This window comes from Haliaeetus albicilla, chromosome 16 (genome assembly GCF_947461875.1).
Source record: "Haliaeetus albicilla chromosome 16, bHalAlb1.1, whole genome shotgun sequence".
In the NCBI taxonomy this organism is placed as follows: domain Eukaryota; kingdom Metazoa; phylum Chordata; class Aves; order Accipitriformes; family Accipitridae; genus Haliaeetus; species Haliaeetus albicilla.
The window spans coordinates 24,656,583-24,683,192 of NC_091498.1; the positions used below are offsets into that span (position 1 = coordinate 24,656,583).

A 26,610-nucleotide genomic window follows, 5' to 3' on the forward strand; every position below is an offset into this window, starting at 1 on the left:
CGCTAAGCTTCCACCGCCCCCCCTCCTTCTTTTCTGAAGGCTTTTCGAGCGGGTCCGGTTGCATGACACTTTTCACATATATATAATCAAAGGCTTTCTCGTCCAGAAAGATGTATGTTCGTCTTCCAGTTTCAGAGCGACTTCGGCAGGGTCCAGAAAGCCTTTTTTTATCCTGCCACACAGAGCTGCGCCTTATGCAAAAGGCCAACAGAAAAGAGGTTAAATCGATTCCAAACTTTTTGCAGATTGTTTATAAACTAGAAAAGCTCCACTTAACTCAGTGTCCTGTGCATTATAGGTTTCAAACACTGTCTCTACATATACAAATAGGCATTAAGTGTCCTGAAGGCAAAAGCATTGTAGTCTAAGACGTCAGGATTTGTGTATCTCTTCAGTTTTAGACCGAACTGGACAAGAGGACTTTAAGCATTTTTCTGGGTATTAAAAAAGGTAGTTTGCAGCCCAGATATTAATACAACGAGACGATACTGGAGTCTCTAACTCAGCACTTTCTGCTTTCAACACCTAACAAAATACGAAAGGGAAGCAAACACTGCTGTTTAACACAAATCAAAGCCCAGGCACGAGATCGTGTAAAAAAGTGAAAAATTATTTTAATTAGGAAAAACAAAACAAACAAACAAAAGCCTTGCCATATATAATAGTTACTTACCTTTTTTTAAAAAACCTTTTTTTATTATGCCCATTTTTTCTTTTTTTTTGTTTGAAATAGTTTTAAAAAAAGGGGGGAGGGGGGAGGAAGAAAAAAACTGAGGCAGAAAAATGCTAGTTACAATAATCCTGTGCGGATTTTAAAGTAGAAATCTTCAAAGGGTGTCTAAGTCCATGCCGAGCGCCACGGCCGGGGCCGCGGGGTCCCACGGCCTCGGGGTCCCACGGCACACCTCGGGCGGGCGCGGGTGCCGCCGGCGCAGCCCTCGCCCGTGGAAAGGGGGGGGGGGGGCACGGTCTGCGCTTGCAGGAGGGCAGGGCTTTTGGGAAGGGGTAACGAGAAGCACCTCACAGCAGTGCTTCTCCTCCCGCCTAATTAAAAAGGCGAGCGGAGCATTTTTAAAAGTCGAGAAATCACTTTCCTAGGAAAAAAAAAAAAGAAAAAAAGAAAAGAAAAGAAAAACCAAACGCAGAAAAAATAGAAGGAAAAGGAGAAACAGGCCGGGCGGGGAGGGCGGCAGCCTTCTCGGAAGGGCGAGCGGCGGCTGGAAAGCTGCTAGGTAAAAAAAAACGGGAAAAGAAAAAGAAAAGCAAGCGTTTCCTTTGGAGGTATCCAGGCTCGGCGGTCCCGGCAAGTCCCTGCTTCCCCCGGCCGGGCACCGCTGGCCGGGGAGCGCTGGGGCTGGGGGCGAGGGGGCGGCGGGGAGGGCGCGGCGGCGGCCGGGGCCGGGCGGGCTGCCCGCTCCTCCGGGGGGGCGGGCAAGGGGTAACCGGGCCGGGGGCGGGAGGCGGCGGCGGGGCCGGGGCCGGGGCCCGGTCCCGCGTCGTCCCCCTGGGCGCCCACCGCAGCCGCCGCCGCCGCCGCGGGTGGAGGTAAAATGGCGGCGCGGAGCCGGGCCGGACCCCGCGGAGCTCCGCGCCGGGACAGAGCCGGCTCCGGCGGGACGCGACGGGGCGGGCGGCGCGGCACGGCACGGCACGGCACGGCACGGCACGGTACCGCGCCGCTGCGCGCACACGCGCGCACCCACGCGCGCGTGCAGACACGCGCGGCCCCGGCGGCCCGCCCCGCTCCTCTTTCTTCCTCTTAACTTTCGCTCGGGGCTCCCGCTCCACCGGTGCCCCCCCCCCCCGCCCCGCCGTGACGTCACCGGCGTTCACCCCTGCCCTCCCCTCCCTCCCCTCCCTGCCCGGGTATTTTTTTTTTTTTTTTTTTTCGGCTGGGTGGGGGACACACACACACACACACACACGTTAAAAGTTTTTTTGGGGGGGGAGGGAACACAAAGCCCGCTGCGCCCGAGGGGAAAATAGCAACAAGATTACGGCTGCTTTATTCTGGCGAGGAGGCGTAAGAAGGTGCTAATCCAAGGGATGGCTAATTGAGAGCTTGTAAAAATGATATTCGCCTGCGATTTCGGACAAAGTGGTTTCGCTCTTTTCCCCCTTTAACGCCCCGTGGACGAGAGTAACAAAAAATTGCGCTCATTTGCTAGAGAGGGAGTGCAACAGGAAAAAAAAAACCCACCCAAACAACAACAAAAAAAAGGCAAGAGAAAAAAAAAAAAAAGACCAACTCAAAACCCGCGGACACGACTGACTTCACTCCAGAGAAAGGACTAGACCCCAGCTTTTAAAATCCCTTCGGAGCCTCCGAGATCCGTGCGAGCTTCCAACCGGCAGCCTCTTTCTCTCGCCTGCAGGATGCGTGCGGCGGGACGCCCGGCCTCGGCCACCGGCAACTAGGAGAGGAGGAGGAGGGCAGGCGGGCTCCTTCGCGGGACGGTTCGCCGGGACTCACCCTGGAGGGCGAGACGAGCGGGACATCGGTTCGTACTCGGGTTTGGCCCTCGTTGGCTTTTGTGGCTCTGAAAGGTCCCCTCGGCGCCCCCCCCCCAAACGATGCTCGGGCCACGGGCAGGTTCGCTCGGTGGCAGCCGGTACTTTGGAAAGTTTGGGGGAGGAGGAGAGGAGGCGAGCGCGGGGGAGAGGGGGCTGCCGGGGGAGGGGGGGTCCTGCCCGAGCCCCAAGTTTTGGCAGAGTCCCCCCCCGGGGGTGCCCCGCAGCCCCACGACCGGGCTCCCCCGCTCCTGCTCTGCCTTACCTTCAGGGGAGATCCCATCACACCCAAACGCTCCCGTATGTCCATCGCGATACTCGGCTCCGTTTCTATAAATATGCATGACTCGGGGGGGGGGGGGGGGGAATAAAACCAACCCCCCAGGTTGCCCTAGGCCTGGACGAGGAGGCAAAGAGCCTCGCCGGGGAGCGGGGAGCGGCCCCCCCGGCCCCTCGCCGCTGCAGGTGGGGCCGGCCGGGTCCCGGGGCCGGCCCGGCGGCGGCTCTCCCTTCCCCGTAGTCTCCGCGGAAAGACTTTGCTGGGCCCGTTCCCGGTTTCCAGACAGGGCCGGGGAGAGGCTGCCCGCCTCAGCCCCCCGCCTCCCGGGGCCTCCCCGCCGGGAGCCGAGCGGGGGTGGCCGTCGCGGCACCCCGGCGTCGGGGGCAGAGGAAGGGAAAGAAGGGAAGCGAGCGGCGGAGGGGCAGGCAGCAGTCTCTTAAGAGCCCATTTTGTGCTATTAGGGAGCTGTGGCAGCTTCTCGGCGGGACCGGGGATGACAGTGCATGACGGCCGGGCAGCCCATTATCCCGCTCCCATTGAGGCGCCCTTTCACTCACATGCAAACTCCTTGGCAGAGTCGTTTGTCTCCTCATTGTACTTTATTTAAGAATGCAATGGTTGTCAGGGCTCTTATTCAATTTCAAGATACTTTATTGATGAGCTTTGACTTTTAGCACTTTTCACATGTCAAGAGAAGTCAAGTGTATGCGGCTACGACTTCATTTTATGCTTTGCGCGTTCATACTCTCCACTTACCGCGGTGGCTCTTGGAATTTCTTTTTCCTGTCTCTTCTTCTTCCCTTTCTTTCCCCCAAGGCTTTTTTTTTTTTTTCTTTTCCCTTCCCTGTGCAGACCCCCCCTCCCCTCCCCCCCCCGGACCACTCGCCATAACCGATTGGGACACCCTGAGCTCGGACTGGTGCTCCCAGTGTAACCTTAAATGCATGCGCGGAGGGGTTGCTTTAGGGTTTACTGAGGTGTGTCTTAATAGTCCGGCATTCAACAAATGTACTTGTGGTGTGTGGTCAGAGCAGCAAAGTCATTTACTTACTTTCCCCCTTGAGTTTCTGGCAGCCAGTGAAGGGGCTCCCTTTGCAAAAGGCGGGGGGGGGGGGGGGGGAAGCCCCTTCAGCGACCGGGCACAAAGCGGCTGCATTGCCCAGAGCCCGGCCGCTGCCCTCCAGACCCCCCCCCTCCCCTCGAAGCTCCTCCGTGGTGTCTTAAAAAAAAAAAAAAGGCACAAACCAGCCCGGCAGCCCTTAGTCAACAAATGGCACGTGGGAGAAGTTTGTGAGTGTTTGGTAAAGGACTCTTCAGGGCCTTTCACAAGAGCCCTCAATACACAAAGTAAATGGTGTATTTGCTCTGTTCTCTCCCGGCCGGGCAGAGCCTCCCGCTCCCCGGCGCCGGGAGCGGGGAAGGGGGGGGGGTCTGCCGGCCTCGGGGAGCTCCGGGCGATTCACCGCTGACAAAGCCCCTGTCTCCCAAATATTTATGTCTTTACCATTTGAATGTTATTTTCCCCTTATCTCCATTGTCGGACTGGAGCGAACTGTTTAAATGCAAATTGACCTTCCCCCCCCCTCCTCCTCCTCCTCCGCCGCCCCCCCTCCCGCCTGCCTCCCTCCCCCAGCCCGACCTGAAAACGCGCCGGTCCCCGGGGCCCGGCTCGCCGGCGGCGCGGGGGGAAGGCCCGGCTCGGAGGCGGCGGGGCCCGGCGGTGGCAGCGGCGGCGGAGCCCGGGGCCCGGCTGCCGGCTCCCGGGGCCGGGCGGCGGGCGCGGCTGGGGAGCGAGGAGAGGGGAAAGCCGGGCCCAGCGCATTCATATTCAAACGGCTGGGCCAATTGAGCCGTGCCGGGCGTCGGGCGGCCAATCGGCTTCGGGGAGGCGCTGGCGTTGCTTTGCATAAAGCAATATTTTGTGTGGGAGCGAGGGGAGCATTTGCATGTTGCGGAGTGATTAGTGGGTTTGAAAAGCCAGCCCCGGCTCGGCCGCATTTCCCGCTCTGGTTAAGGCGCAGGGAGGAAGTGTTTTGCTGGAAGATGATGACAGAGGTCAGGCTTTGCTAATGGGCCAGTGAAGAGCAGTGGAGGCGAGGCAGAGACCAAGGCACACATACATTAATACACTTGAACCATCACCAATCAGCATAGGTGTGCTCTGTCTCTCTCTCCCCACTTCACTCACACACTCTTTTATCTCTCGCTCTCCAGTCACTGACAGCCCATTTTATTGTCAATCTCTGTCTCCTTCCCAGGAATTCAAGATCACACAACCAGCAGCTTCAGTGGAGAAAAACTATTTTGCTGGCAACTCTTTTTAAAGCACCATCATTTCAAATCAGTGCGCTCTTAAACTATTGACAGGAGCTTTGACAACAAGACAGGATGCCTCATAAAGGTGAGTCTGCTCATTTCTTCTCCCAACTTCTCCCTCCTTGCATTTTAATATTTAGGCAGGGCTCTCGCTCTCTCCTCCTCTCTCTCGCTCGCTCTCTTTCTCTCTCTCTCTCATATTCCCATTTGCATTCCGGAGAGCTTCCCAGGGAACTTTCCAGCCCAGGAGCTCACAAACTTTCTGCCTTTCACATAAGCCCGTGTCCTCTGGAAAAGCTAAAGCATCTGACTCGGAAACCAATGCCAACACCAGCAGCAGTTAATTCCCACGCAGCCTTTGCCGGGCAGGGAGACCACGAGCGCCGGTGTCTGTGTCGCCGATGCTGCCGGTACCCCGGCTCGGAGGGGCGGCGGGGCCGGAGCCCGGCCCGGGTCGGGGCCGTTCCCGCAGACCCGAGCGGCCGCCCGCGGCGACAAGCACGGCCCCGACCCGGCCCGGGCTCCGGCCCCACGCCACGCCGCGTGGGAGGGAGGGAAGCGGCGCCTCGTTGCCCCGGGGGCGGCCCCGTCCGCGGCTTCTGCTTTGTGCTCCCGCGGTCTCGCTTAGGGAAGGATCGCCCGTGATCGTGGGGAAAAAAGAGGGAGCGAGCGGCCGCGAGAGTTGCGGGGGGGGGGGGAGAAGGGAAAAAAAAAAAAAAAATCGCATCCTAGGCCAAGTCAGCTCCCAGGCGCGGTACAGGCGGGGAGCTGAGCGGAGCTGAAGGGCTGTCAGCTTTAATCAGCCACCCGGGGATCTTCCCAACTTGTCCCTAGTGCCGGCAACTTTCCCAGCTCCGGCGCGGGAGAAGCGCCGGGGGCGCGGAGCTGCCCGCACCGCGCACCGCGGGCCCCGCCGGGCGCCCCCGCACCGCCCCGTCCCGCCTCGGCACCGGGGCGCGCCGTGCTCCGGGTGTGCGGAATTTTCTTGCTGCCTTTTTAAATCGGTATGCCGTGAAAATTTTTTTTTTCCTCTTAAAAAAAAAAAAACCAAAACAAACTAATCTCGCTTATTTCTGCAAGAGCCACGCAATCGCCCCTTTGATCCCCCCGTCCTGCGATCCCCCACTATAGCAAAGCCTTTTTTTCTTTTTTTTTAAGAAGTTGCAAACTCTTCGCCGTGGAAAAAAAAAAAAAAAAAGATTTGCTCCTGGGAAGGGCAGCAATAAACTTGATTCTTTTTCCCCTCGCAAGTGCAATTGGAAAAAAAAAAATCTGGATTTGAATTTAACCTTGTAACGCTTTGCACGGAGGTTTTACATGGACGCGCAGAGCAGGAATAATTTGTGGAAAGTTTAAAAACAAACTTTCTCGAACGGTTAAATGTACCTGGCAGAGGCTGTTTTGGAAAACGACAACAACGTCCTAGAGAAGAAAAGTGACTGCTGCTTCTCCATCTTAGGGACATAAAATAATAAAAGTGGCCCTTGACAATAAATCTTTATAGCTGCTGACCTTTACCAACGCCTAATCGCAAACCGATTCGTTTTTATCTTTTTCTCATTTGCCCCGAGAACGCGAAACTTTGTCATCTTAACGTCTAATTACGGTTTCACCGGGAGAGGGGGGGGGGGGAAATGCTCTCCGCCATCCGATCGTAGCAGGATTTCGGGATTAAAAACCAACTCGCAGATTAGGCCCGGCCTATGAGGAGACGGCGACTCGCGTTGCCTTCCTCGCCGGGGAGCTGGCCGGGTCCCGCCGGCCGGGACGCGGGTGTCTGTCCGCGGGTGTCCGCGGGGGAGCAGCGACTTCGGGCTGCGGCAGGAGAAGGGCGGTTTTGCGATCGCGTTGCTTCGGGGTGCGGGGCCGCCGGGGGGATGCGGGGCCGGTTGCTGGAGGCGTTAGAGTTGCTGAGCAGAACCGCAGCTCCCTTGCCCCGCACCTCCTCTTACCTTGCTGAAGCACTTGGTACCCTCGCCCTCTATTGTAAAACGCTTTCGGCCGTGTTTGGGGTTTGGTTTGGGCTTGGTTTGTGGCTTTTTTTTTTTTTTTTTCCCCTCCCCCCCCCCCCCCCCCGTTCTTTTAAATCCACTCATTGTCATTTCTGAGGTCCGTGCTGGCAGAGCTGAGGGCTGGAAGTTTAATGGTGCCTTTCTGGATGGCTTTTCCTTAACCCCGTAGGCCCCACGTTTATGAGTTGCGCGTGAAATATGTGAGGAGATGGTGTCTGAAGAAGTGGGTTTCCCCTTCGGTGTGTGTCTATGCAGACGTGTTTGGTGTATTAAAGGGATGGCTTCACGTTCAGTTCAGCTGAAGGAGATATCGCCACGTCTCCATTGAAGTAGTACAGTGTAGCTTGCTCTGCTGCTAATCAGGTAGCTCTCCAAAGAGCAGTAAATATTTACCAGTTAAAGTCTTCATGCTGCGAGAAAGTACTTGTTTGATGTTTATTTTTATGGATTTAAGATTACTAAAAGCTACTTAATAAATTATACCGTGGCCAGTCCTGAATGGGGAAACGTGCCTCTCTGAATTCTCCATCATACGCAGGAAGAGTAAAATTAATATTCATTATAGGCGCAAAAGAAAGAGAATGAGTATTTTTAGGCGAAAAAAAAGGGAAAGAAAATGAAGGCTGCGACTATTTCATTATTTTACCTCCTTTTTTTTAGCAACCCCCTTGAATGGGCTCTTTATTGTAATTGTCCCTCCCCAATTGAGCACCCCACTGAGCTGTTGTATCTTTTTACAACCCCTAACAACTCGCACCAGTAACACAATTACCGCCAGATATTTATAACGAGAAATTACTTTTCCATTTTCACCCGCGACGATTTCAAATAAATACATGGGGACGCATAAATAAATAAATAAGTGGCCCGGGGGGGGGGGGGGAGAGGGAAGGAGGGAGGGAAGGTGGCGAGAGGAGGAGAGAGGGAGCAGGGGAAGGAGGGAGGGAGGGAGCGGGGGCGGGGGGGGGAGAGAAAAAAAAAGGCGCTGGGGACTGTCCAGGCGCTGGGTCAAGGCAGGCACTAATGAAGGGAGAAGGGGCTTGTTTCTCTGCTCTTTGTAAGTTGGAGGGTTGTTGGTCCGTTGAGTTGGGAAGCTGCGCGGCCGGTTAAGGAGCCTGGGTTTCTGCACTCGGGGTTTGGGTAGAGGAGCAGAATGGAGGCCATTGTTCGCTTTCTGTAGGCTTTGTTTAACAGTTCTCACCCCCTCCTGTTCTTACTTTTTAAAGCAGTGAGGCGAGGTAGACAGCGTGTGTCACAGTACAGTGAAAAAGGGGAAGATCTAAAGACCAAAAAAGAAGTTAATCACAAGACGGGGAGTTTGGGGGAGAAAAAGTTGCTAGTGCCGCGGGGGAAAAAAAAAAAACCAAAAACCAAAACACCAAAAAACTCGAGGAAATACCCGGAGGTAAAAATGGAGCCCCGCTCCCAGCACGCAGGGCAGCCGGCGGAGGGTGTCCCGTCCCCCCCCGACCCCCCCGTCCCCCGCCGGTACCCGCGCAGCCCCCGCGCAGCTCCGCCCGCTCCGCTCCGCTCCCCCCGGCCCGCGTCCTGCCCGGCACGGCACACCTTCCCCGCGTCGCTCCGCACTTTTTAATGTACTTCTTCTGCTTTGTCCTAGAGGGAAGACTTTAACTAGTGACACGCAGATGTGCGAGTCCCTAAATTGTATGAGAGGACAGTCCACCCCGCTTTCAGGCAAGTTTAAAAACATGACTTCGGACTCTCTTTGTGATTGTTGTCGCTCCACTTAATACACCACCTCAGCGAAGGGCACTAACGACGAGGCAATACGCCACCTGCATGCAATTAAAACGAGAAACCACTTGGCGGGTTGCTTTTCTTAATTTCCCCCCCCCCCCGCGTGTTAGGGCTACATATGTACATTTTTGCCTTGAGGTGTTAAAGCCCCCCAAATCCTTAAAGTAATCGGGGGAAGACGCCCAAGGATAACAAAGTAAGCCCGGGAGATATTAGCCTCTCTGCAGCTCAACCGTGTGCACTACCTCCCCTGATTAACGCCTATTTTATCACTGATAGACTGCTATAGGCGAGCCCCGTGGGATACTGCTCTATCAGCCCAACATGCAGAACAGTAAGTGACTCCGCGCCCCTTCGCGGCCGCGGAGGGCAGGCGGGGGCGGCCGCGGGCGCGTAGGAGCGGGCAGGCAGCCCGGGGCCGGGGGGGGGGGGGCTCGCTTCGGGGCCGGGGGGTGGGAGGTGGCTCCGCCGGGCGCGGTGGTCCTTGCGCGGCCCGGGAAGCATCGTCCGCCCCGTCGGGGCGCGGGTACCGCCGTGGAAGGGGCCGGGAGCGCTGTCACGGTTCCCGGGGTTTGTCCGCGGTTCGTGGCCCAGGCCCTGGGCTTGTGTGTCCCTACCCGCTCCGCAGGGGGAGTTGGGCAAAAAAAAAGGGGCCACGGTGCTAGGTGCAGTTCCCCGCCACCTCCCGGGTTTATTTGCTTCCCCATTCGGATGTCTTTTTTTTTTTTTTTCGGATTATTTATTATTTTCTCGTTGTTATTGGCCTTTTTTTTTTTTTTTGTCGTTGTTGCTGATGTTGTTTAAAGACCTCGCCGCGGGCCTGCGCGCCTCTCGGAGGGGAAAGCGCTCGTACAACGCGGGAGCGCACGGAGCCACAAAGCGGGCGCGGTGGTTGGCGAGGAGCGGGGCTCTTCTTGCGCGCCGGCGGAAGGGGCTGCGCGGAGTTGGGGGGGGACGGGACACGCACACGGACAGGGGCTGAGGTCCTAGCCAGCCCGGAGAAGGCCCTATCTCGCCGGGACGCGGATCTTCCGCGGAGCGGACTCCACGCTGGAGCGCGGCGGGGTTGCGCGACCTCGCAAAATCGCGACGACTGTCGCGATTTTGCGAGGTCGCGCAACCCCGCCGCGCTGGTCTTGCGCGGGTAGCGGCGGCGAGGAGCGCAGGCCGGTCGCCCCCCCCCCCCCCCCACCCCCTTAGATCGGTTAATAAGTTGTGTTCCCCCCCCCCCCGTGCGAGGAGCATCAGGAAAAACACAGGTTTCCGTGGTTTCTCTGAAAACCTCGGGTGGAGCCGGTTGTTTGTTTTGGTGGCGGGTTGGTTTGGGTTTTTTTAATTTTTTTTATTTTTTTTTTTTTTTAACCCGGGGCCCGCTGCGTGCCTGTCCCTGCGATGTATTTTCATTTATCTGGAGAAAAAAACCTGAGCCTCGGCAGCCCGGGGAGGGGGTTACCTGCGCCTGGCAGGGCCGGCGGCGGCTGCCCTTGGCCGTGGCGTGCCGAGGGTTTATGGTAATGGGGGAAATGCCTTCACTCGGCCGTTTGGGATCGCCACTGCAAAACGCAGAAAAGATATCATTCGGGTGAAGCCTTTATTTTGTTTAAAGGTCGCGGCGGGCTCTTCAGGCTTTGTGTTAATAACTCCTGGGTGTATATGGTGCAGAGCATCCAAATTGACACCATATGTTTTCCTATTAGATGACTAGCAATAGAATACAAGGCGCATAATCATTGCCACTGGGCGAGATCTACACCGCTCTCCAGGGAAATTATATAATGATTAAGGCTTAACCTTTTAAGTGAAACTTTGATTTTGCTTTCCCCGCTGCCATTTTTTATGTCGGCGAGCGTCCCTCCCTCAAACGGGCTCCCCCGCACGCACGGACGGGGACGGGGGGGCGGAGGGCTGCGACGAGGGACGGGGGGGGGGGATGATGATGATGATGATGGTGGGGAAGGGGGGGGGGACCGAGGGACTGCGCCCCCCGGCCGCCCCCCGCCGCCCGGAGCCGGCCCGCCCGGCGGGGAGGGACGCGGGGCTCCTCTCCCCGCGGTGGGAAACGCGGGTCGCGACGCCGGCCGCGCTGCCGGGCCGGGGCGGCAAATTCCCCAGCCCCGATGTCACTTTGAATCCATTTGCGCGGGGAGCGCGTCCCCTCGGTTGTGTCCGCGCAGGGCCCCCCGGCTACCTCCAACCGCAGCCTCCCTCGGAGGGAGAGCGCGTAGAGTTCAATCTAGTCTGAGTGATATCCAAATGCGGACAGAAAGGGTCGTTTTATCATGCTACTATTTGTCGTGACGATGCAATTTTCAAAAGCAGAGTACTGTCATAAAGTGACACGCCTGCCACAAGTGCTCCAACTGATCTTTTCAATTAGCCTTCCATGCATGATCCGGGGCGACTTCCGCCTATTTCCAGAAATTAAGCTCAAACTTGACGTGCAGCTAGTTTTATTTTAAAGACAAATGTCAGAGAGGCTCATCATATTTTCCCCCTCTTCTATATTTGGAGCTTATTTATTGCTAAGAAGCCTGGGCTCTTGGAGTCAATTTATCAGGAGGCTCCAAAGAGAGGAGAGCGGAGAGAGCGTAGAGCAGAGCTTCTCCAGGGAGACCTTCCTCCAAAGCCTGGAGCTTCAGGTTGGGCACTGGCGAGGCAGCCCCTCGCTTTGCTTTTGGCGAAGCGAGCTGCGGCTGTGCGGATGCAGGCAGGCTTGGCTGGGCTTGGGCTTTGGGTGGTTTTTTTTTTTTTTTTTCCTCTGGTGGGGAGGGAAAAAAAAAAAAAAAAGAGGCAAAGCAAGGAAGCAAGTCGAGGCGATCCAGCCCGGAATATTCGGGGCTTTTTTGGGGTTGGGTCTGGGGGTTCGCCGCTGCGGCGGGTTTTGCAGACGGGGAGCGGCGGGCGAAGGCGCCTTTCGGAGCCGCCGTGGCTCCCGGGGAGCGGCGGGCGAGGCCGGGGCCGGTCGCGGCGGCCCCCGAGCGGGCGGAGCGGCGGGCGCTGCGCGGCGCTGCGCGGTGCTGCGCGGCGGGGCGCGGAGGGGAGCGGAGCGGCGCGTTCGCTCTGCCCGTCCGCGGGCTGTCGGGCGGGCGGGGAGCGGAGGGTGCTATGGTGGGCGCTGTGCTTCCCGCAGGTCACAGCGGCGTGAACCAGCTCGGCGGGGTGTTCGTCAACGGGAGGCCGCTGCCCGACTCCACGCGGCAGAAGATCGTGGAACTCGCTCACAGCGGCGCCCGGCCCTGCGACATCTCCCGGATCCTGCAGGTGAAGGCGGCGGCACCCCCCGTCCTCCCACCGCTCCGCTCCGCTCCAGAGCCGCTTTGTCCACCGCTGGCCGCCAAGGCGCTAATTGCCGACCCCCCCCACACCCACCCACCCACCCACCATCACCGCCACCACCACCCGCCTTCCAGCCTAATAAAACGATCCATCTGCTTATCTCGATTGCTGCTGCAAATAGACCTCGCTACGCGTGTATCTCTCTCTCTCTACCTTTAAAAAGCTTTTAAATTTTTTTTGTTGTTGTTGGTTCCCCCTTTATTTCCATCCGGTGATAACCTGCACTCTCGTTACAGTTAGTTTGCTGTAATAAACTGAATTATACGGCTCGGCATAATTTCAGTTTCCTCTCTTTCCTCCCTTCCCTCCGTATTTACTTATGATTTTGTGAGATCTGTATGCATTTGGCGTGGCTTACTGCTTTTGTTTTTGATTTTACCTTTTTTTTCTTCCAAAAAGCGGAAAAAAAAAAAAGCGGAAAAAAAAAAAAAAAAAAGAAACCCCCTCAAAGCCACGCTGTTTTAGCCCGGAATCTGTCTTTAGAGACACTAACGCGATCTGGCGCAGCTCAGGGGTACTTTGTAAATGTAGGTCTTGCTAACCCCTCACTCACCCTGTCCCCCGCAAGTACTCTGTCTAAGAGCAGTGAGGACGATGGAGACTAGTCTGGCTTAGGTATTGTTCGCATTTAAGGCGTATTTTAACATTGATACTAAAAGAATTACGTTTTGACCAGATTTTTTTTTTCCTTCCAAATGTTTTTAAAGTATCACTTTTGTAGAGGGTAGGGCCACGAATGTATTTTTTTTTTTAAAGAAAAAAAAAGACTCTCTAAGTAAGTTCTCATACCATTTAAGGTATATTTTTGTGTTATAGACCCATGCAGATGCAAAAGTCCAAGTGCTGGACAATCAAAACGTAAGCTTGTCATTGTTTAATGCATACTTAAACAATTTTATTTTTGTCTTGAAATTATTAATAATGTGATTTTCTGTCCGCTTCCCTATCCAGGTGTCGAATGGATGTGTGAGTAAAATTTTGGGCAGGTATTACGAAACTGGCTCCATCAGACCCAGGGCAATCGGAGGTAGTAAACCGAGAGTAGCGACTCCAGAAGTTGTAAGCAAAATAGCGCAGTATAAACGAGAGTGCCCCTCCATCTTTGCGTGGGAGATTCGAGACAGATTACTATCAGAGGGGGTCTGTACCAACGATAATATACCCAGTGTAAGTTCATGAAAAAAACCTTCCTGTGTGCTGTGTACAATGCTGGGTAGCCGTAGCGAGCCTCTGCTTCCTTTGTTTTGATATCAGATGAGAGGATAGCAGGTTCACATCATTTGCATGTGGCAGGGTCAGACGCATTTTTTCATACAGAATCTGACAAATGCCTTTAAGGAGGGGGAAAAAAAAAAAATATAAAAACATGCGGGTCACCCCTGCGCCTGGCGCCTCAGGACTGCGAGCATCAGTCGAAGCCATCACTCTGGTTTTGCAGGGTTGGGTTTGGGGCTTTTTTTTTTTTTTGCTTTTTTTTTTTTTCCTCCCCCCCCCCCCCCCGTGGTTTGTTTGTTTGTTTGCACCACCACCAGCAGTAAGCGAGTCGGGGCGGCTGGGACACGGCGGTGCGGGGCGGCCGCAGCGCGCAGCCGGCGCTCGGGGAAGCCCTTGAGTTGCGCCCAGGTCGGGGGGCGCGGAGGGGGGGCGCGGAGGTTGCGCGGGTGGCTCGCGGGGAGCGCGCTACCGCACTACCATTGCCTTTCCTGTCCTTTGCCTTCCAGGTGTCGTCGATAAACAGAGTCCTACGCAACCTGGCTAGCGAAAAGCAACAGATGGGTGCCGACGGGATGTACGACAAGCTAAGGATGCTGAACGGGCAGACGGGGACCTGGGGCACCCGGCCCGGCTGGTACCCCGGCACCTCGGTACCCGGGCAGCCCGCCCAAGGTAAGGGACGGCCCGGCCCGGCCCGGCCCGGCTCGGCCTCCCCCTCCCCGGCGGAGGCGGCCCCGCCGCGGGTGCCCCTCGCCCCCTCCCCGCCCGCCGCCGCCGTGCTGGGGTCGGTGGGCGATTTTCTCCGGAGAGCGGCTGAGGGTGTCCCGCCCGCCGCCCCCCACCCTCTTCCCCGGGCGGCCGGGCGGGCTTCCAGCCCCGGTGCCGGTGCCGGCGCCGGCGGGCAGGGCAGGGCAGGGTGGCCCGGGAGCCGCCGCTGCCAGACCCGCGGTGCCGGCGGCCGGGCGGGCTCCGGGGCCGGTGCCGAAGGTCGCCCATCGGCCCGGGAATGAGGGCTCCTGCGCCCCGGGCCGCGCCGGGGTCTGCAGAGCCGGGGAGATCGGTAACTATCTCCGTAGGGCTGATTATAGTTCCTCCTCAATGGACCCGAAACAACTTTGTAAATATAGGAAACTGTTTATCCTGAAGATTAATAGGTATTTGTTGTAGGCATGACAAGGGGATAATATGAAGGATAATGGGATGTTACGTTACATACTTAAGATGGTTAATGGCTTCTTTTTGAATACGGGCTCTGTTGAGGCTCGGCTCTCTCCCTGGCTGTGGTCATTCCTTTAGAAGAGGTGTCTATATACAACAACCTGCTTTTTGTTTTCACCCCGCGAGGAAAAAAAAATCGGTAACAGTGTGCGGAATATCTGGTACAAAGGATGTTTCTGTCACACGCAAGAATTTGTTATGGGAACAATTCTGTCGCTATGTAATTGCTCATTAGAGATCGTTTTGTTTCTCATTAAGGCGACATGAATAAGCGTCTAGTTGAAGGAGACAGCTGTAGAAATGTTCCACAGGAGACCTCTGGACACGATATGGCACCGCTTGCCAATTAGACATGTCAGTTTTAAGAGAAGAAAACAATCTATGAAGGACACTAGAAAGATAGAGCGGAGCCCTCGCTTCCCCCCCCACCCCCGCTTCGGTGTGGCTGGGGGGTTTTTTTGGTCGGTTGGGGCTTTCGTTTGCTTTTGCCCCACCGTGCCCCCTCGGACCCCACCGGCTCGCCCCTACCTGCGGGGCTGCCCCTGCCCCCGCTGCCGGTATCCCGGGCCGGCCCGGGGCTCCGCCGCCTTCCTTCCCTGCCCCGCACCCGAGAGCCAACCCGCGGAGCGGTGCGCGGCGGAGGGGAGCGCACTTTCCGCCCGTGCGGCTCCGAACGGCCCGGGCTCCCTCCGTTCCCGTCGGTGGCTGTTTTTTTCTTTTTTTTTTTTTTTTTTTTTGTTAGAAAAGGCGTTAAATGGAGAAATTTAGGCTCCCCCCCCCCCCCCCCCCCCCGCGGAGTCGCCGGGCCCAGCTCCGCGCGGTTTGCGCGGGTGCGGTGCGGGCGCACCTGGGGCCGGGCGGCCCTCGGCCGCCCCAGCGCTGCGGCGGAGGCGCCTGTGTCTGGGGGGGGACGGGACACGGACACGGCGTGGGGGGGTCGGTGGAGCTGCTGGGGGCTTGCGGTGACCCCTCCCCGCGGCGTGGGGGTGAGCGCAGTTTCCGCGGGGGAGCAGGAGGGTGCCGGGGCGGGAGGAGCCCGGGAGCCCGTTCCCCAGTCGTAACCAAAATAAAGAGGCGCGGAGCGGCGCGGAGGGGCGCGGAGCGGGGGTGCGTGTGTTGAGCGGGCAGGAGAGGCGAGGGGGAGGCAGGCAGGCACTTAAAGCATCCGCATGGCAAAATTAAAATTAATAAAATGGATTTCCTCTGGAATATTCATGCTCCCTCTGATGTTTTTCCCTTGCAGGGGTATGTTGCTGGATTTTAAGAGTCCATTACTCAAAAAGCATAAGGCGAGGTTAGGTCTCAGAGGGGTACAAATATGGTCTCAATCTGATAAACGCCATGCAGCAGTGAATAAAATAATGGATACATGAGGGCTGACAGAACAAAAAGAGACATCTCTATCCGGGAGAAATTCTCCAGTGATTTAGTGGTTTTAGGGATCACCGAGACACTGTTTCTTATCTCCCCCCCCCCCCCCCCTTATGAGACTAAAGCCTTCTATAGGATTTAGACACTTTCTCTTTCAACAGATGCTACAATGTTTTGATCCCAGCTCTATAGCTGAGAGGTGCCGCAATTGGTTTGCTATCTTTTTTTGCTTGTTTTCCGCCTCACTGATTAAGACACTAAGAAACTAAGGAATGATTTTATTTCCCAGCGTCTTTTTTTTTCTTTTTTTTTTTTTTTTTTCCAGGAAACAAATCCTATACCCAGCGTCAGATGGTCTGGCTATAGGATAATAGGGACGGACATTCACTCGCTTTCTTACGGATTAGGTCTGGAAGGTGGAACAGCCCTATTGAGATCGCTCCTTTTAGTGTTTTTTTTTAAAAAAAAAACAACAACCCCAAAAAGCGGGGGGGGACCTTCTAAAAAGAAGATCTCTCAACTGTCCGGCGCGGGGCTTTTAAATGATGATAAGCGAGTTTAGGTGAAACTTTTAGCTGGCTCAAAGCTTTGGGGGCAGATGGGGAGCGCCCGGAGACGAGGTTGCCAAAAAACCAAAAAAAAAAAAAAAGTGACTTGAAAAGTTTGAAAATAAGCGGGGGGGTGGTGCTGGCACTGGGGAGGGCGGCCGCGGCCCCGCGGGTCTCCCCCCCGCTCCCCGGCGGAGCCCGGCCGCGCTGCCCGCCCCCCCCCCCGCCCCAGCCCCGACGTGCGCGGCGGCGGGCGAGAACCGGCCGTCCCCGTCGCCTTCGGCCGGCTCCCCCCCCCCCCTTTCGCCCCCCCCCCCCGTCCCCGCTGCCTGCCCGGTCGGCGGCGGTGCGGGCGGTGCGGACAGTGATGGATGAGGGCGGTGGCGGAGGTTAGACGGCGGCCCCCGCGGCGGGCGGGCTCGGCCCCCGGCGCTGCCACCAGCGCTTGGCAGGGCGGCTGCCCCGCCGCCGCCGCCGCCTTCCCCGGGCTGGGCGGCTTTGTGTCGGGCCTGAAAGGCGGCCCCCCCTCGCCACCACCCCCCCAACCAACCCCCCCCCCCCCCCCCCCCGCCCCAGCCCGGCTATTCACCCGCCGCCGGCCGCCTCAATGGGGCTGCGGCCGCCCATATGGTGACCACGGCCGCTGAATCCCCGTGTTTAAATGGGGGAGAAAGTTCGGGTTTTAAAACATTTCAAAGTGGTTGAAAGGGTCCCACCAGACCCTGTCACAATCCCCCCCGAGCTTTGAAGGCCGGGGCCATTGTTCGCCGATTATAAATGATATTACTTTAAAGTTGATTTCCCACAATATTTAAAGGATGTCGCGGGAGCGTCGCTCTTTATTTTTGGCGTAACTTTTCAAGGGAATTAGCATAAGTAGCCCGTGCGTCCCTCGTCCCGTCTCCCCCTTTATGCAACATCAAAACGCCTCGAAAAATATGCTTTGAAAGGAGAGGGAGAGCTAATTTAGGGACGACGACTTCTCCGCCTCGACAGCAAGGTCCGCTTGTCTCACCCGCCGCGGCCTACGGCGCCCGCAAGGCCCCGCAAAAGCCGGCCGGACCTGGGACGCGTCCTTGCGACCGCCCGAAAGCGGAGCGTGGTGAAACTTTGCCCCTGCTCACTGCCAGAAATTGCATCAAAAGTGGTGGAAATGCCCTAATTAAGAATGTACCGCTTAAATGATATGCCAAACGTTCAGCTGCAGAAGAGCGTATTTAGCTAGTTAGTGAACTCGCTACTATTTCTTTTAAAATTACATGTTAAAATTTTAAAAGAAATCTTACTTTTCTCTGGTGCAACACATTACAAAGAATGGACAGTCCTTTTATCTAAATATAAAATTCCATTTTCAGCAATTATAGCCTGTTCTTGGTGATGATATAATTACAGCTGTGCTCAGTAATAGGTGTCAAGGCAATGCACACTCATACAATAGTTGAATAAAACTGCAGAACAATGCAGGCACTTCTAAATTCACAACCTTTAAAATGAAATTGACTGTGCAGAATTCAAATAAAAACTGGATAAATATTTTTTAAAAAAGATTACAAGCTTGGTTTGGTTTCTTAATAGCATTTTCTGCAAACCTATCAACATCTAATTGATTAGATAGGAATTACTGATTATAGATAATCTGAAATACCGAACAGCACTATTTTAAATATAGCAATAGGTAAATAAATGCAGCAGGCAGAGGAGACTGCCATGGCACTTCGGCAGCGATTCACGGAAAGAATCGCTTTCAGGGGAAAGTATTTTTATGCAGGTTTTATTCCAGAGGAAAAACAAAATGAAATTAAGACCAGGCGATCGCAATGCCTCATCTCCGATGTTTACGATAACGCTGGAAACTGAAATGTTTCCCTGTTACCCGTGTCGTTAGCGCAACCTTGCTTTGATACCCGAGACGTTTTTAAGGGAGGGTGTCAGCAAACATGGCCGAACTTGTTCCCAATCGCGTTATGTCTCTGATAGGGATCTTAAAACAAGGGTACCTGCGTTTCACTTTCCGACTCTCGGTTCTGCAGATGGCTGTCCGCAACAGGAGGGAGGAGGGGAAAACACCAACTCCATCAGCTCTAATGGAGAAGATTCAGATGAGGCCCAAATGAGACTCCAGCTGAAAAGAAAGCTGCAGAGAAATAGGACATCCTTTACTCAAGAGCAAATCGAAGCCCTTGAGAAAGGTGAGTGACATTTTCCTAGGGCTGGAGCAGGAGAGAAGAGCAAAATGTGCCCCGGCTATATTAAGAGCTGAACAGAAGCATGGCATTCACGTGCCTTATGTATATATGGATATTTTTCTAAGTCCGTGGCTCCCTCCGTGCTCTTTTATTCAGTGAGCTCCAAATATTCATCGAGGGCTGCGATATGCACCCAAAAGCCGTTAAAAGCCTTTCAAAGGGAAGGTACTCAGGGCACAGGTCATACCGAAACATCGTTACGCTCTGGGCTGCCCTCACCGGGGACAAATTTCCTCCCGCCGACTGTGCCGCGGCCGGGCCGCGCTGCTGTACGCCGGGAAGGCGAAGGCAGGCAGCTGGGGCTGGCAGAGCCCTCTGTGCCTGGCCCCCCGGTCGCTCCCGTCCCCAGCGCTGCCGCTGCCTGGGGCTTGGGAGCAGGTGCCCTTTTCCCTGGCCGGCCCGGGCGCACCTCGCCTCTGACCCGCTGCGCATCTTTGTTCTTATTTTCTGCTGTTATTCAGCGACGTGCCATTTCGCTTCTTGGTGACAGGGTCAGAGCTGCCTTGGGGACCCCCTCAGCGGAGGCAGAAGCCCTCACTGCTTCTTGAAGGATGCAGCATTGCGCCCAAGCCTGCCTACCCCCTTAGCGATATTCCCCAGCAGGCAAGGCGTCCTCCTTCCTAACACACACACACACACGCAGAGAAAGCCCAGCTTTGCCTATACAGCGATGTTTCTTAAGAGCATTTAGAGCATAGGCAGCGCAGGAACAACTCTGACTTTACGGTCGGCCACATTAAATCTTTGCAAATAATGCAACCCTATTTCCTTCTGCAGAATTTGAGAGGACCCACTATCCCGATGTGTTTGCAAGGGAGAGACTAGCTGCTAAAATAGACCTGCCTGAAGCAAGGATACAGGTACTGAGTTGCTGTGCAATTATGACTATTATTATTTTTGCTATTACTATTCTAGTTTTGTTATTCCTGGCTTCTCAAAGCACAGGGCAGCCCCTATTTACTCTCCTCCTTCAGGAAAGTCATGGCAGCTGGGGTCTGCTTTTGCGCGCTGCTTTGCTGCGCTGCAAGCCAGCTTTCCACCAGCACAGCCTTGAGTTAGGTGGGGGAGGTCCTTGTAAGCTCATTCACGTCTCTCAAACGCTGTATTTTCAGGTGTGGTTTTCTAACAGAAGGGCCAAGTGGAGAAGGGAAGAGAAGCTGAGGAACCAGCGGAGACAAGCCAGCAACACTCCCAGCCACATTCCCATCAGTAGTAGTTTCAGCACAAGCGTTTACCAGCCGATCCCGCAACCGACCACCCCCGGTAATGCCACCAACCCGCTCACGTTCCTCCATCCTCTTGGGAAAATGAGACTCTGAGACTGTGTCGCCAATTGTAATGGTGTTTAAACTAATGTGTTCGTCTATCTGTCTATTCTATTATAGTTTCCTCTTTCACATCAGGTTCCATGTTGGGCAGAACGGACACGGCGCTCACAAACACGTACAGCGCGCTGCCGCCCATGCCTAGTTTCACCATGGCCAACAACCTGCCTATGCAAGTAAGTCCGGTGCCGTCGCCGCGACACGACGCTCCCTCGGGACTCGGCAGCCCCGGGGGTGTGCGGGAGCGTGGGTGGGGACCCTTCCTCCGCAGGGCGGGGGAGTTACGGACCCAAACCACGCTGCGGGGAAACCGGCAGCAAAGGCTTCCCCAGCATCTGAAAAGATGCTCTATTTGGGAGAATCACAAGGGAAAGGGCACTGTAAGGCCCGGTGCTCAACAAGCACTTTTCCTGAATTTTAAAAAAGAGAGATTCTCAAATTTACGAGGCAACAAATCTGGGATGAAAAAAACCTTTTTGGGGAAAAACCCCACGGTTAACCTATGGAACTCACTGGTGCAGTATTATGGAAACTGCTGCCCGAATGAGCTGCTGGAGGGATCCGACCTTCTCGGTGTAGGTAATGTGGCGGCAGCACATTAGGAACACCTGAGAGAGGGAAGGATGTGATTAGCATCAGTGGTTATGCCAGCTAAGCCAGAATTGCAAGAGCTGTCAATCCTCATGCCTGAAAGCATTAGCTGATCACCAGCTGGGTTAGGAAGAAATCTATTCCTTTGGGGTCTGTTTCTATAGACCTTTCAGATGCAAAATTCCTCCTTTTTTAATGGTGGGGTTGGCCTAGGAAGGTGCTGGCCAATTACGGGAGTTTTACAGCTTTGTCTGAGGCGCGCAGCATTGACCACTGCTGGAGACAGGCGAGCAGATTAGAGAGCCTGACTCCTTCGCTGCGGCAATTACTATGTTACTAATTGCTGAACCAAAATTAACCAAATAAAGTTAGAGTCTCGCAAGTCCGCGGAAAGAAATGACGTTGGCTAGGTCGCTATTTCGTGACGTTGGAGGCCGGCGGTGCCGTTCCCGGCAGCGGGCTGAGAGCAGATGACAAAAGATCAAAAGGCTGATACAGGAGGGGACCCTTGGGAAAGCAGGAGGCCCCTGATTCACTGCCAGGCTCCTGGGCAGGGACCTGGCATGCGTGAGCCGCTCTGGAAAGTCCTGCCTACGTGGCCACCACGATGTGATGGCCACGCGATGTCGGAGCGGCAGATTTGGCAGCCGAACCGTCGGCATCTCTCTGCGGATGCGCGGTGTGTTGCTGGTTCTCCCAGAGCACAGCGTGTGTGCTTAAGCGAGCGAGGCTGTCAGTATTTTTGGAGATGGCGTGTCAGGGACATGCAGACGGAGGAAATATGTGCAGACGTGTTGAGTCTCGTGCGCTTGGAGTGGGAATTACTCATCCTGCCTCCTGCCCCCCCCCAGTGCCTCCCCATGTTGCGGCTGCACCGGTCCCCACTCCCCCAGCACCCCAGAGCGGGGTCCCCCCCGGCACCGTGCCATCCCTCAGCCCCTGCCCCCAGCTGCTCTCCCCCCCCGGCAGATGGGGTTTTAGGGGTTGGAGTTTAGGTAAATGGAGATGTCTGGTCTCCTGGGATGCTGCTGGCATGGGCTTGGGGTGACTGTGGCTCTGGTGGGGGATCAACACACACGGATGCGTGGGTTTGGGGTCACCGAGGCTCTGAAGGGGGATCAACGTACGTCACCCCAAACCCACACATCATCTGTGTGTATTGCAACAAGCTTGCAGGTGCAGGACCAGCCCGTGTGCCTCAGTGGAGTAATTTTTAGTTACACCCCTGATAGTTTTTAGCTACATCGCCAAATGTGACATAAGATGCCAGCCCTGTCTCTGGCTGCAAATGGCACGAGACATCTTTCTTCTACATAAGCACAAACAAGGGCGGCGCTCAGGCTTTGCTTCCTTCGCTTAGGTGTGCAACACCTTCCTTAGCATCTAGATGGAGGGATCTGCTCGCCAAGCGCGCCTGAAAAGGCACCGGTGACCGTCCATGTTGTTTCTGTAGACCAAGAACCTCTGGGAAGAGGCTGCTTGGTTGAGCTCCTAAACAGGGCTTTGCATCCAGTTCCCCGAATTTGAAACTGAAGCTTGTTTTTGCTTGTGCGCGCTGCTTCTGAGGGCTGGCACATCCCTCCAGAAGAGCGTAAGGCCGTGTTTACCTTGGCCAATACTTAACGCTCTTTTTGTCCTTTGCTCTCATAGCCCCCGGTACCCAGCCAGACCTCCTCCTACTCTTGCATGCTGCCCACCAGTCCATCGGTGAATGGACGGAGCTATGATACATACACCCCTCCTCACATGCAGACACACATGAACAGCCAGCCGATGGGCACCTCTGGCACCACTTCCACAGGTGAGTGGCCCCGCGCTCCCCCCGCTTTTCTGCCAGCGCGGCTTCCTTGCTCCGGCCGTCGGGTTTTCGCATGTGTTCGCTGGGAGAAGTCTCTCCCCATCGCCGGGAGAGGTCTTTCTGTCGGGTTTAGTAGCTGCCGAACCGTGCAGAAGATGAAAATGTATAACCTCGCGGGCTAGAGCAGAAAGTCTGATTTTTAAGCTGCTGCTGGAGGGATAGATGAAAGACAGCTGATTAGCAGAGGTGGCGTTTGAATTGTGGTACAGTGGAAAGCTCTTCACGAGGCCCTCATCCCGCAAAATCTTCCCTGTATAATTAATTTCTAAAGCAGCATTTATTTCACTGTTAAATTTCAGCAGAGATACACCTGTGAAGTTAAGTGTACGTGAAAGTGTTTGCGGGACTGGGTGTGTTTTTACCACGTCTGTGTCAGAGGCTATTTTTTGCTAAAGATTTGAAGTTATTGAAAAGGCAGGTAACCTGTAGAAATACTAACCTATGCATAAGAAGGCAAAACAGAGTAAAAAAGGGCAAGTGTCAGCATAAGCAGGAGCAAGACAGACACATTTGTAAAGAATAGAAATGTTCAGTGTATTTTGGGCTGAATTCCCAACCGATACAAATGAGCCGAGGCTCTGGCATTTGTCTCAAAGCATGACAGTTTATTTATAACAACAAATCAGTGAGATGTGCATAGGTTTTTAAAATATACCCCCCACCCCCCACCCGATTCTGCAGGCTGCTAGATGGTGCGATTTAATACTTACTGGAATACAAGCACGTATCTGTGAAACTGTAAAGCAAAAATTGTGATATGTATAGAAAAACTAAAATATCCATTTTCCCCCTCAATTTTCAGGTCTCATTTCCCCTGGAGTGTCAGTTCCAGTTCAAGTTCCTGGCAGTGAACCTGATATGTCTCAATACTGGCCAAGATTACAGTAAAACATGTGTTAATTCCGTAAATGACTATATGGACAACAGTTGGATGTTCAGCAGTATTTTATAAAGGAAGAATGGCTCTCAGAGTACTTCTGTACTGCAACTGTGCCCTATGCTGTAACACATGGAAAAGACTTTCACATGGACCTTTGTACACTGAAGGCATTATATCAGTTGGAACAAATCTTCATTTTGGTATCCAAACTTTTATTCATTTTGGTGTATTATTTGTAAATGGGCATTTGTATGTTATAATGAAAAAAAAAAAGAACAATGTAGACTGGATGGATGTTTGATCTGTGTTGGTCATGAAGTTGTTTAAAAAAAAAAAAGAAAAGGAAAAAAAAAAAGAAGCCATGATCAACAAGCTTTGCCACGAATTTAAGAGTTTTATCAAGATATATCGAATACTTCTACCAATCTGTTCATAGATTATGGATTGACGTTCCAAGTTTGTATCATTCCATTGCATATAATTAAACCTGGAACAATACGCACTAGATTTATGTAAGAAAAATATCTGTTGGTATTTCCAAAGGTTGTTAACGGCTGAAGCTATGTGCAAACAGGGGTTAAGAGAGAACTTCGATGAAGAAAAGAGTTTGATAGATAAAAGGTAGATTGTGTCTTCGATATAATCCAATTTGTTTTATGTCGAAATGTAAGTATTTGTCTTCCCTAGAAATCTCCCAGAATGATTTCTATAATAAAGTTAATTTCATTTATATTTGACAAGAATATTCTATAGATGTTTTATACACATTTTCATGCATCATACGTTTCTTTTTGGTCGGCAAGAGTTAATTGTTCTTAGATATAGTTGTACTACTGTTCACAGTCCAATCATTTTTGTGCATCTAGAATTCATTCCTAATCAATTAAAAGTGCTTGCAAGAGTTTTAAACTTAAGTGTTTTGAAGTTGTTCACAACTACATATCAAAATTAACCATTGTTGATTGTAAAAACCATGCCAAAGCCTTTGTATTTCCTTTATTATACTATTTTCTTTTTAACCTTATAGTGTGGTGTTGCAAATTTTGTTACTGTGCTAGGTTAATCTCATTAAGTTTTATTTTGAATTTATTTTCAGTTTTCAATAAGGAGGGATTCTTAAGAAACGTTTTTATAGACTTTCAGCCCTTCGACCAGCCTGTAATTTGGGCTAACAAAAAGAAGATAGGTTCACGTATCTAATTGCAGCTGAGAGCAGGAGGAGGTTGTTTATTTAGCTCGGATTTCTGGGGATGCTCTAAATGAACTCCAGAATCCAGCAGAATTTCCAGCGGGGAGTTTGCATCGTGCCAGTCAGTGGCGGAGACGTGATGCACGCCTGCGTCTATCTGTCGTAATTATACATAAAGTACGTATAGACACGTACACACAAATATACGTGCCTGACTTTTAAAAATTGTTTTTGTTAGGATGCTTAAAAAGAAAAAAAAACAGCTGTGTTTTTAACAGGCTCTTTGGGAGAGTGAATACCATCCCTTTATATTGCCACACAGCACAATCTTAGTGTAATTTTCCATTGAACTTGTAACCTGGTTAATACCTCAATGCGCTTTGTGTGAGGGTTGTTAGTGTGGGCGTGGGTGGAGAGCTGCATGTCAAGGAATAATGAGAGAAGACAAATCAACAGGCAACAACAATGTGAGCTGGGACTGGCTAGTGAAAGCTAAAGGCCTTTAGTCACTGGCAGGGAAATCTAAACATTCCCATATCTATGAAGCTGGCTCATTGTGGTGCAGTTGTTACTCGTGATGCTGTGCTGAAAAAGGGATCTCATGATTAAAAAGCCAATGCGCGGGGAGTTTTGAGTCAAAGCACAGGCATCACAAGCAGCCTTTGTAAAGCAAAGATACTATCTAGGCTGGTTATGTTTTCCTTTCGGCATATTTGTCACTGCAGATAACGCTTCACTGTAAACTCGGAGTAGCAGAGTTGTGGTGCTGAGGTAGTCGCAACGCTGCAGACGAGATTAAACGCACGTAAACTCCGAATCCTTTAGGGACAAAGAGCAGCTTTGCTCAAAGCACGAGACGCTAGTTAATAAAACCAAGAGCCCAAAGCAAGCAAAAATGTGCAAAAACATTAGATTAAAATCTTTCTTTTTAATTGATACTGGTCAGTTGTAACTATATTCATTATAGCAGCATTAAGTAGTTTTAATTACCTGGAAGCCATCCATTGGCAAATATGAATGAAACGTGGGTTTGTTTTTTTTTTAATATATATTTTTATCAGACATGCACATGTGCGTTATATATGTATAGGATACGGATAGATCGCATTAAACACCACAATAGGCAGGCCCCTTCTCGCATAGCTAAATCGATTCTGGCAACAATTAATTACAGGTACAAACCCAGCATTTATATAGCCACTTAGCATGTTTATACCTACTAATGTAGTTTGTTATCTAAATGCCAACTTCTGCTCAAACAGAAATGGAAATGAGCTTCCCATCCCTTCCTCCCCCGAGAGCTTTTGTGCCGTGGTTGCCGTTTCTGCAGGTGCCGATACGCGGACAGAGGCAGCTCCCCGTAGCTCTTGCCTGCCCTTCCCGGGTTTTCCTGGCCTTGCAGCTCCACCGCCCGTGGTCCAGCCGCCGGTGGCCTCCATCGAGCCATCGCCAGCCCTCTACACCCCTTCCGAAGCCTTCTTCAGGGCAGGCCGTGCTGCGGGGCTGCAGCCTTCCGCAGCCCCGCACCTCTGCAGTCGCAGCAATGCTACAAAGCGGTTGCGTGCGCGGACGGACCTCGAGCTTATTTGGGTGACAGGCTAGCTAGCCGTGGCGGAGAGGAGACATTTCTGGCTCGCTGCTTCGTTATCGTGCCCTGTGGAAGGAGGTCGCCGGGGAAAAGTCCCTGGCCGGCTACGCGTCGGGAAGAAGTTAGGGCATTCGGTCCCCGGAGCGTTGCTTGCCTCGAAGAGCTGCCGCCGCGCGCGCCGGGGGCTCTGCGGGTTACGGGCAGCCTCGCACCGCACGTCGCGTCCGCAGCCCCCCGGGGCGGGTCGGGGCGCGGGGCCGAGCGTGCAGGGGCTCCCACGCCTGAGCACCGGTGCCAGCTCCTGGTCGGTCGCTTGCTGGGGGCCAGGTGAGGCCCCGGAGCAGCCCCAGCGCCCAACTGGGCTCGGA

At 53.8% G+C, this 26,610-nt stretch overlaps 1 protein-coding gene across 18 annotated transcripts in view; it reads left to right on the forward strand.

Moving 5' to 3' along the window:
* PAX6 (paired box 6) overlaps positions 1 to 23,578 on the forward strand; it is a 25,621-nt gene extending 2,043 nt beyond the window's left edge. Inside the window, exons 1-15 of one of the 18 annotated variants that reach the window (XM_069804005.1) lie at positions 4,503 to 4,945; positions 5,050 to 5,192; positions 8,738 to 8,814; positions 9,157 to 9,211; positions 11,389 to 11,516; positions 12,008 to 12,138; positions 13,030 to 13,071; positions 13,165 to 13,380; positions 13,935 to 14,100; positions 18,596 to 18,754; positions 19,589 to 19,671; positions 19,924 to 20,074; positions 20,197 to 20,312; positions 22,378 to 22,528; positions 23,388 to 23,578. In XM_069804005.1, the coding sequence (XP_069660106.1) occupies positions 8,766 to 8,814; positions 9,157 to 9,211; positions 11,389 to 11,516; positions 12,008 to 12,138; positions 13,030 to 13,071; positions 13,165 to 13,380; positions 13,935 to 14,100; positions 18,596 to 18,754; positions 19,589 to 19,671; positions 19,924 to 20,074; positions 20,197 to 20,312; positions 22,378 to 22,528; positions 23,388 to 23,473 (1,533 nt within the window). In that variant the 5' untranslated portion in view covers positions 4,503 to 4,945; positions 5,050 to 5,192; positions 8,738 to 8,765 and the 3' untranslated portion in view covers positions 23,474 to 23,578. Of the gene's footprint in view, positions 1 to 2,375; positions 2,502 to 4,502; positions 4,946 to 5,049; positions 5,193 to 8,737; positions 8,815 to 9,156; positions 9,212 to 11,388; positions 11,517 to 12,007; positions 12,139 to 13,029; positions 13,072 to 13,164; positions 13,381 to 13,934; positions 14,101 to 18,595; positions 18,755 to 19,588; positions 19,672 to 19,923; positions 20,075 to 20,196; positions 20,313 to 22,377; positions 22,529 to 23,387 lie in introns of those variants that run through there. The other 17 variants (XM_069803988.1, XM_069803997.1, XM_069803992.1 and 14 more) reach the window with 17 other exon arrangements.
* Positions 23,579 to 26,610: the final 3,032 nt, after the last annotated feature.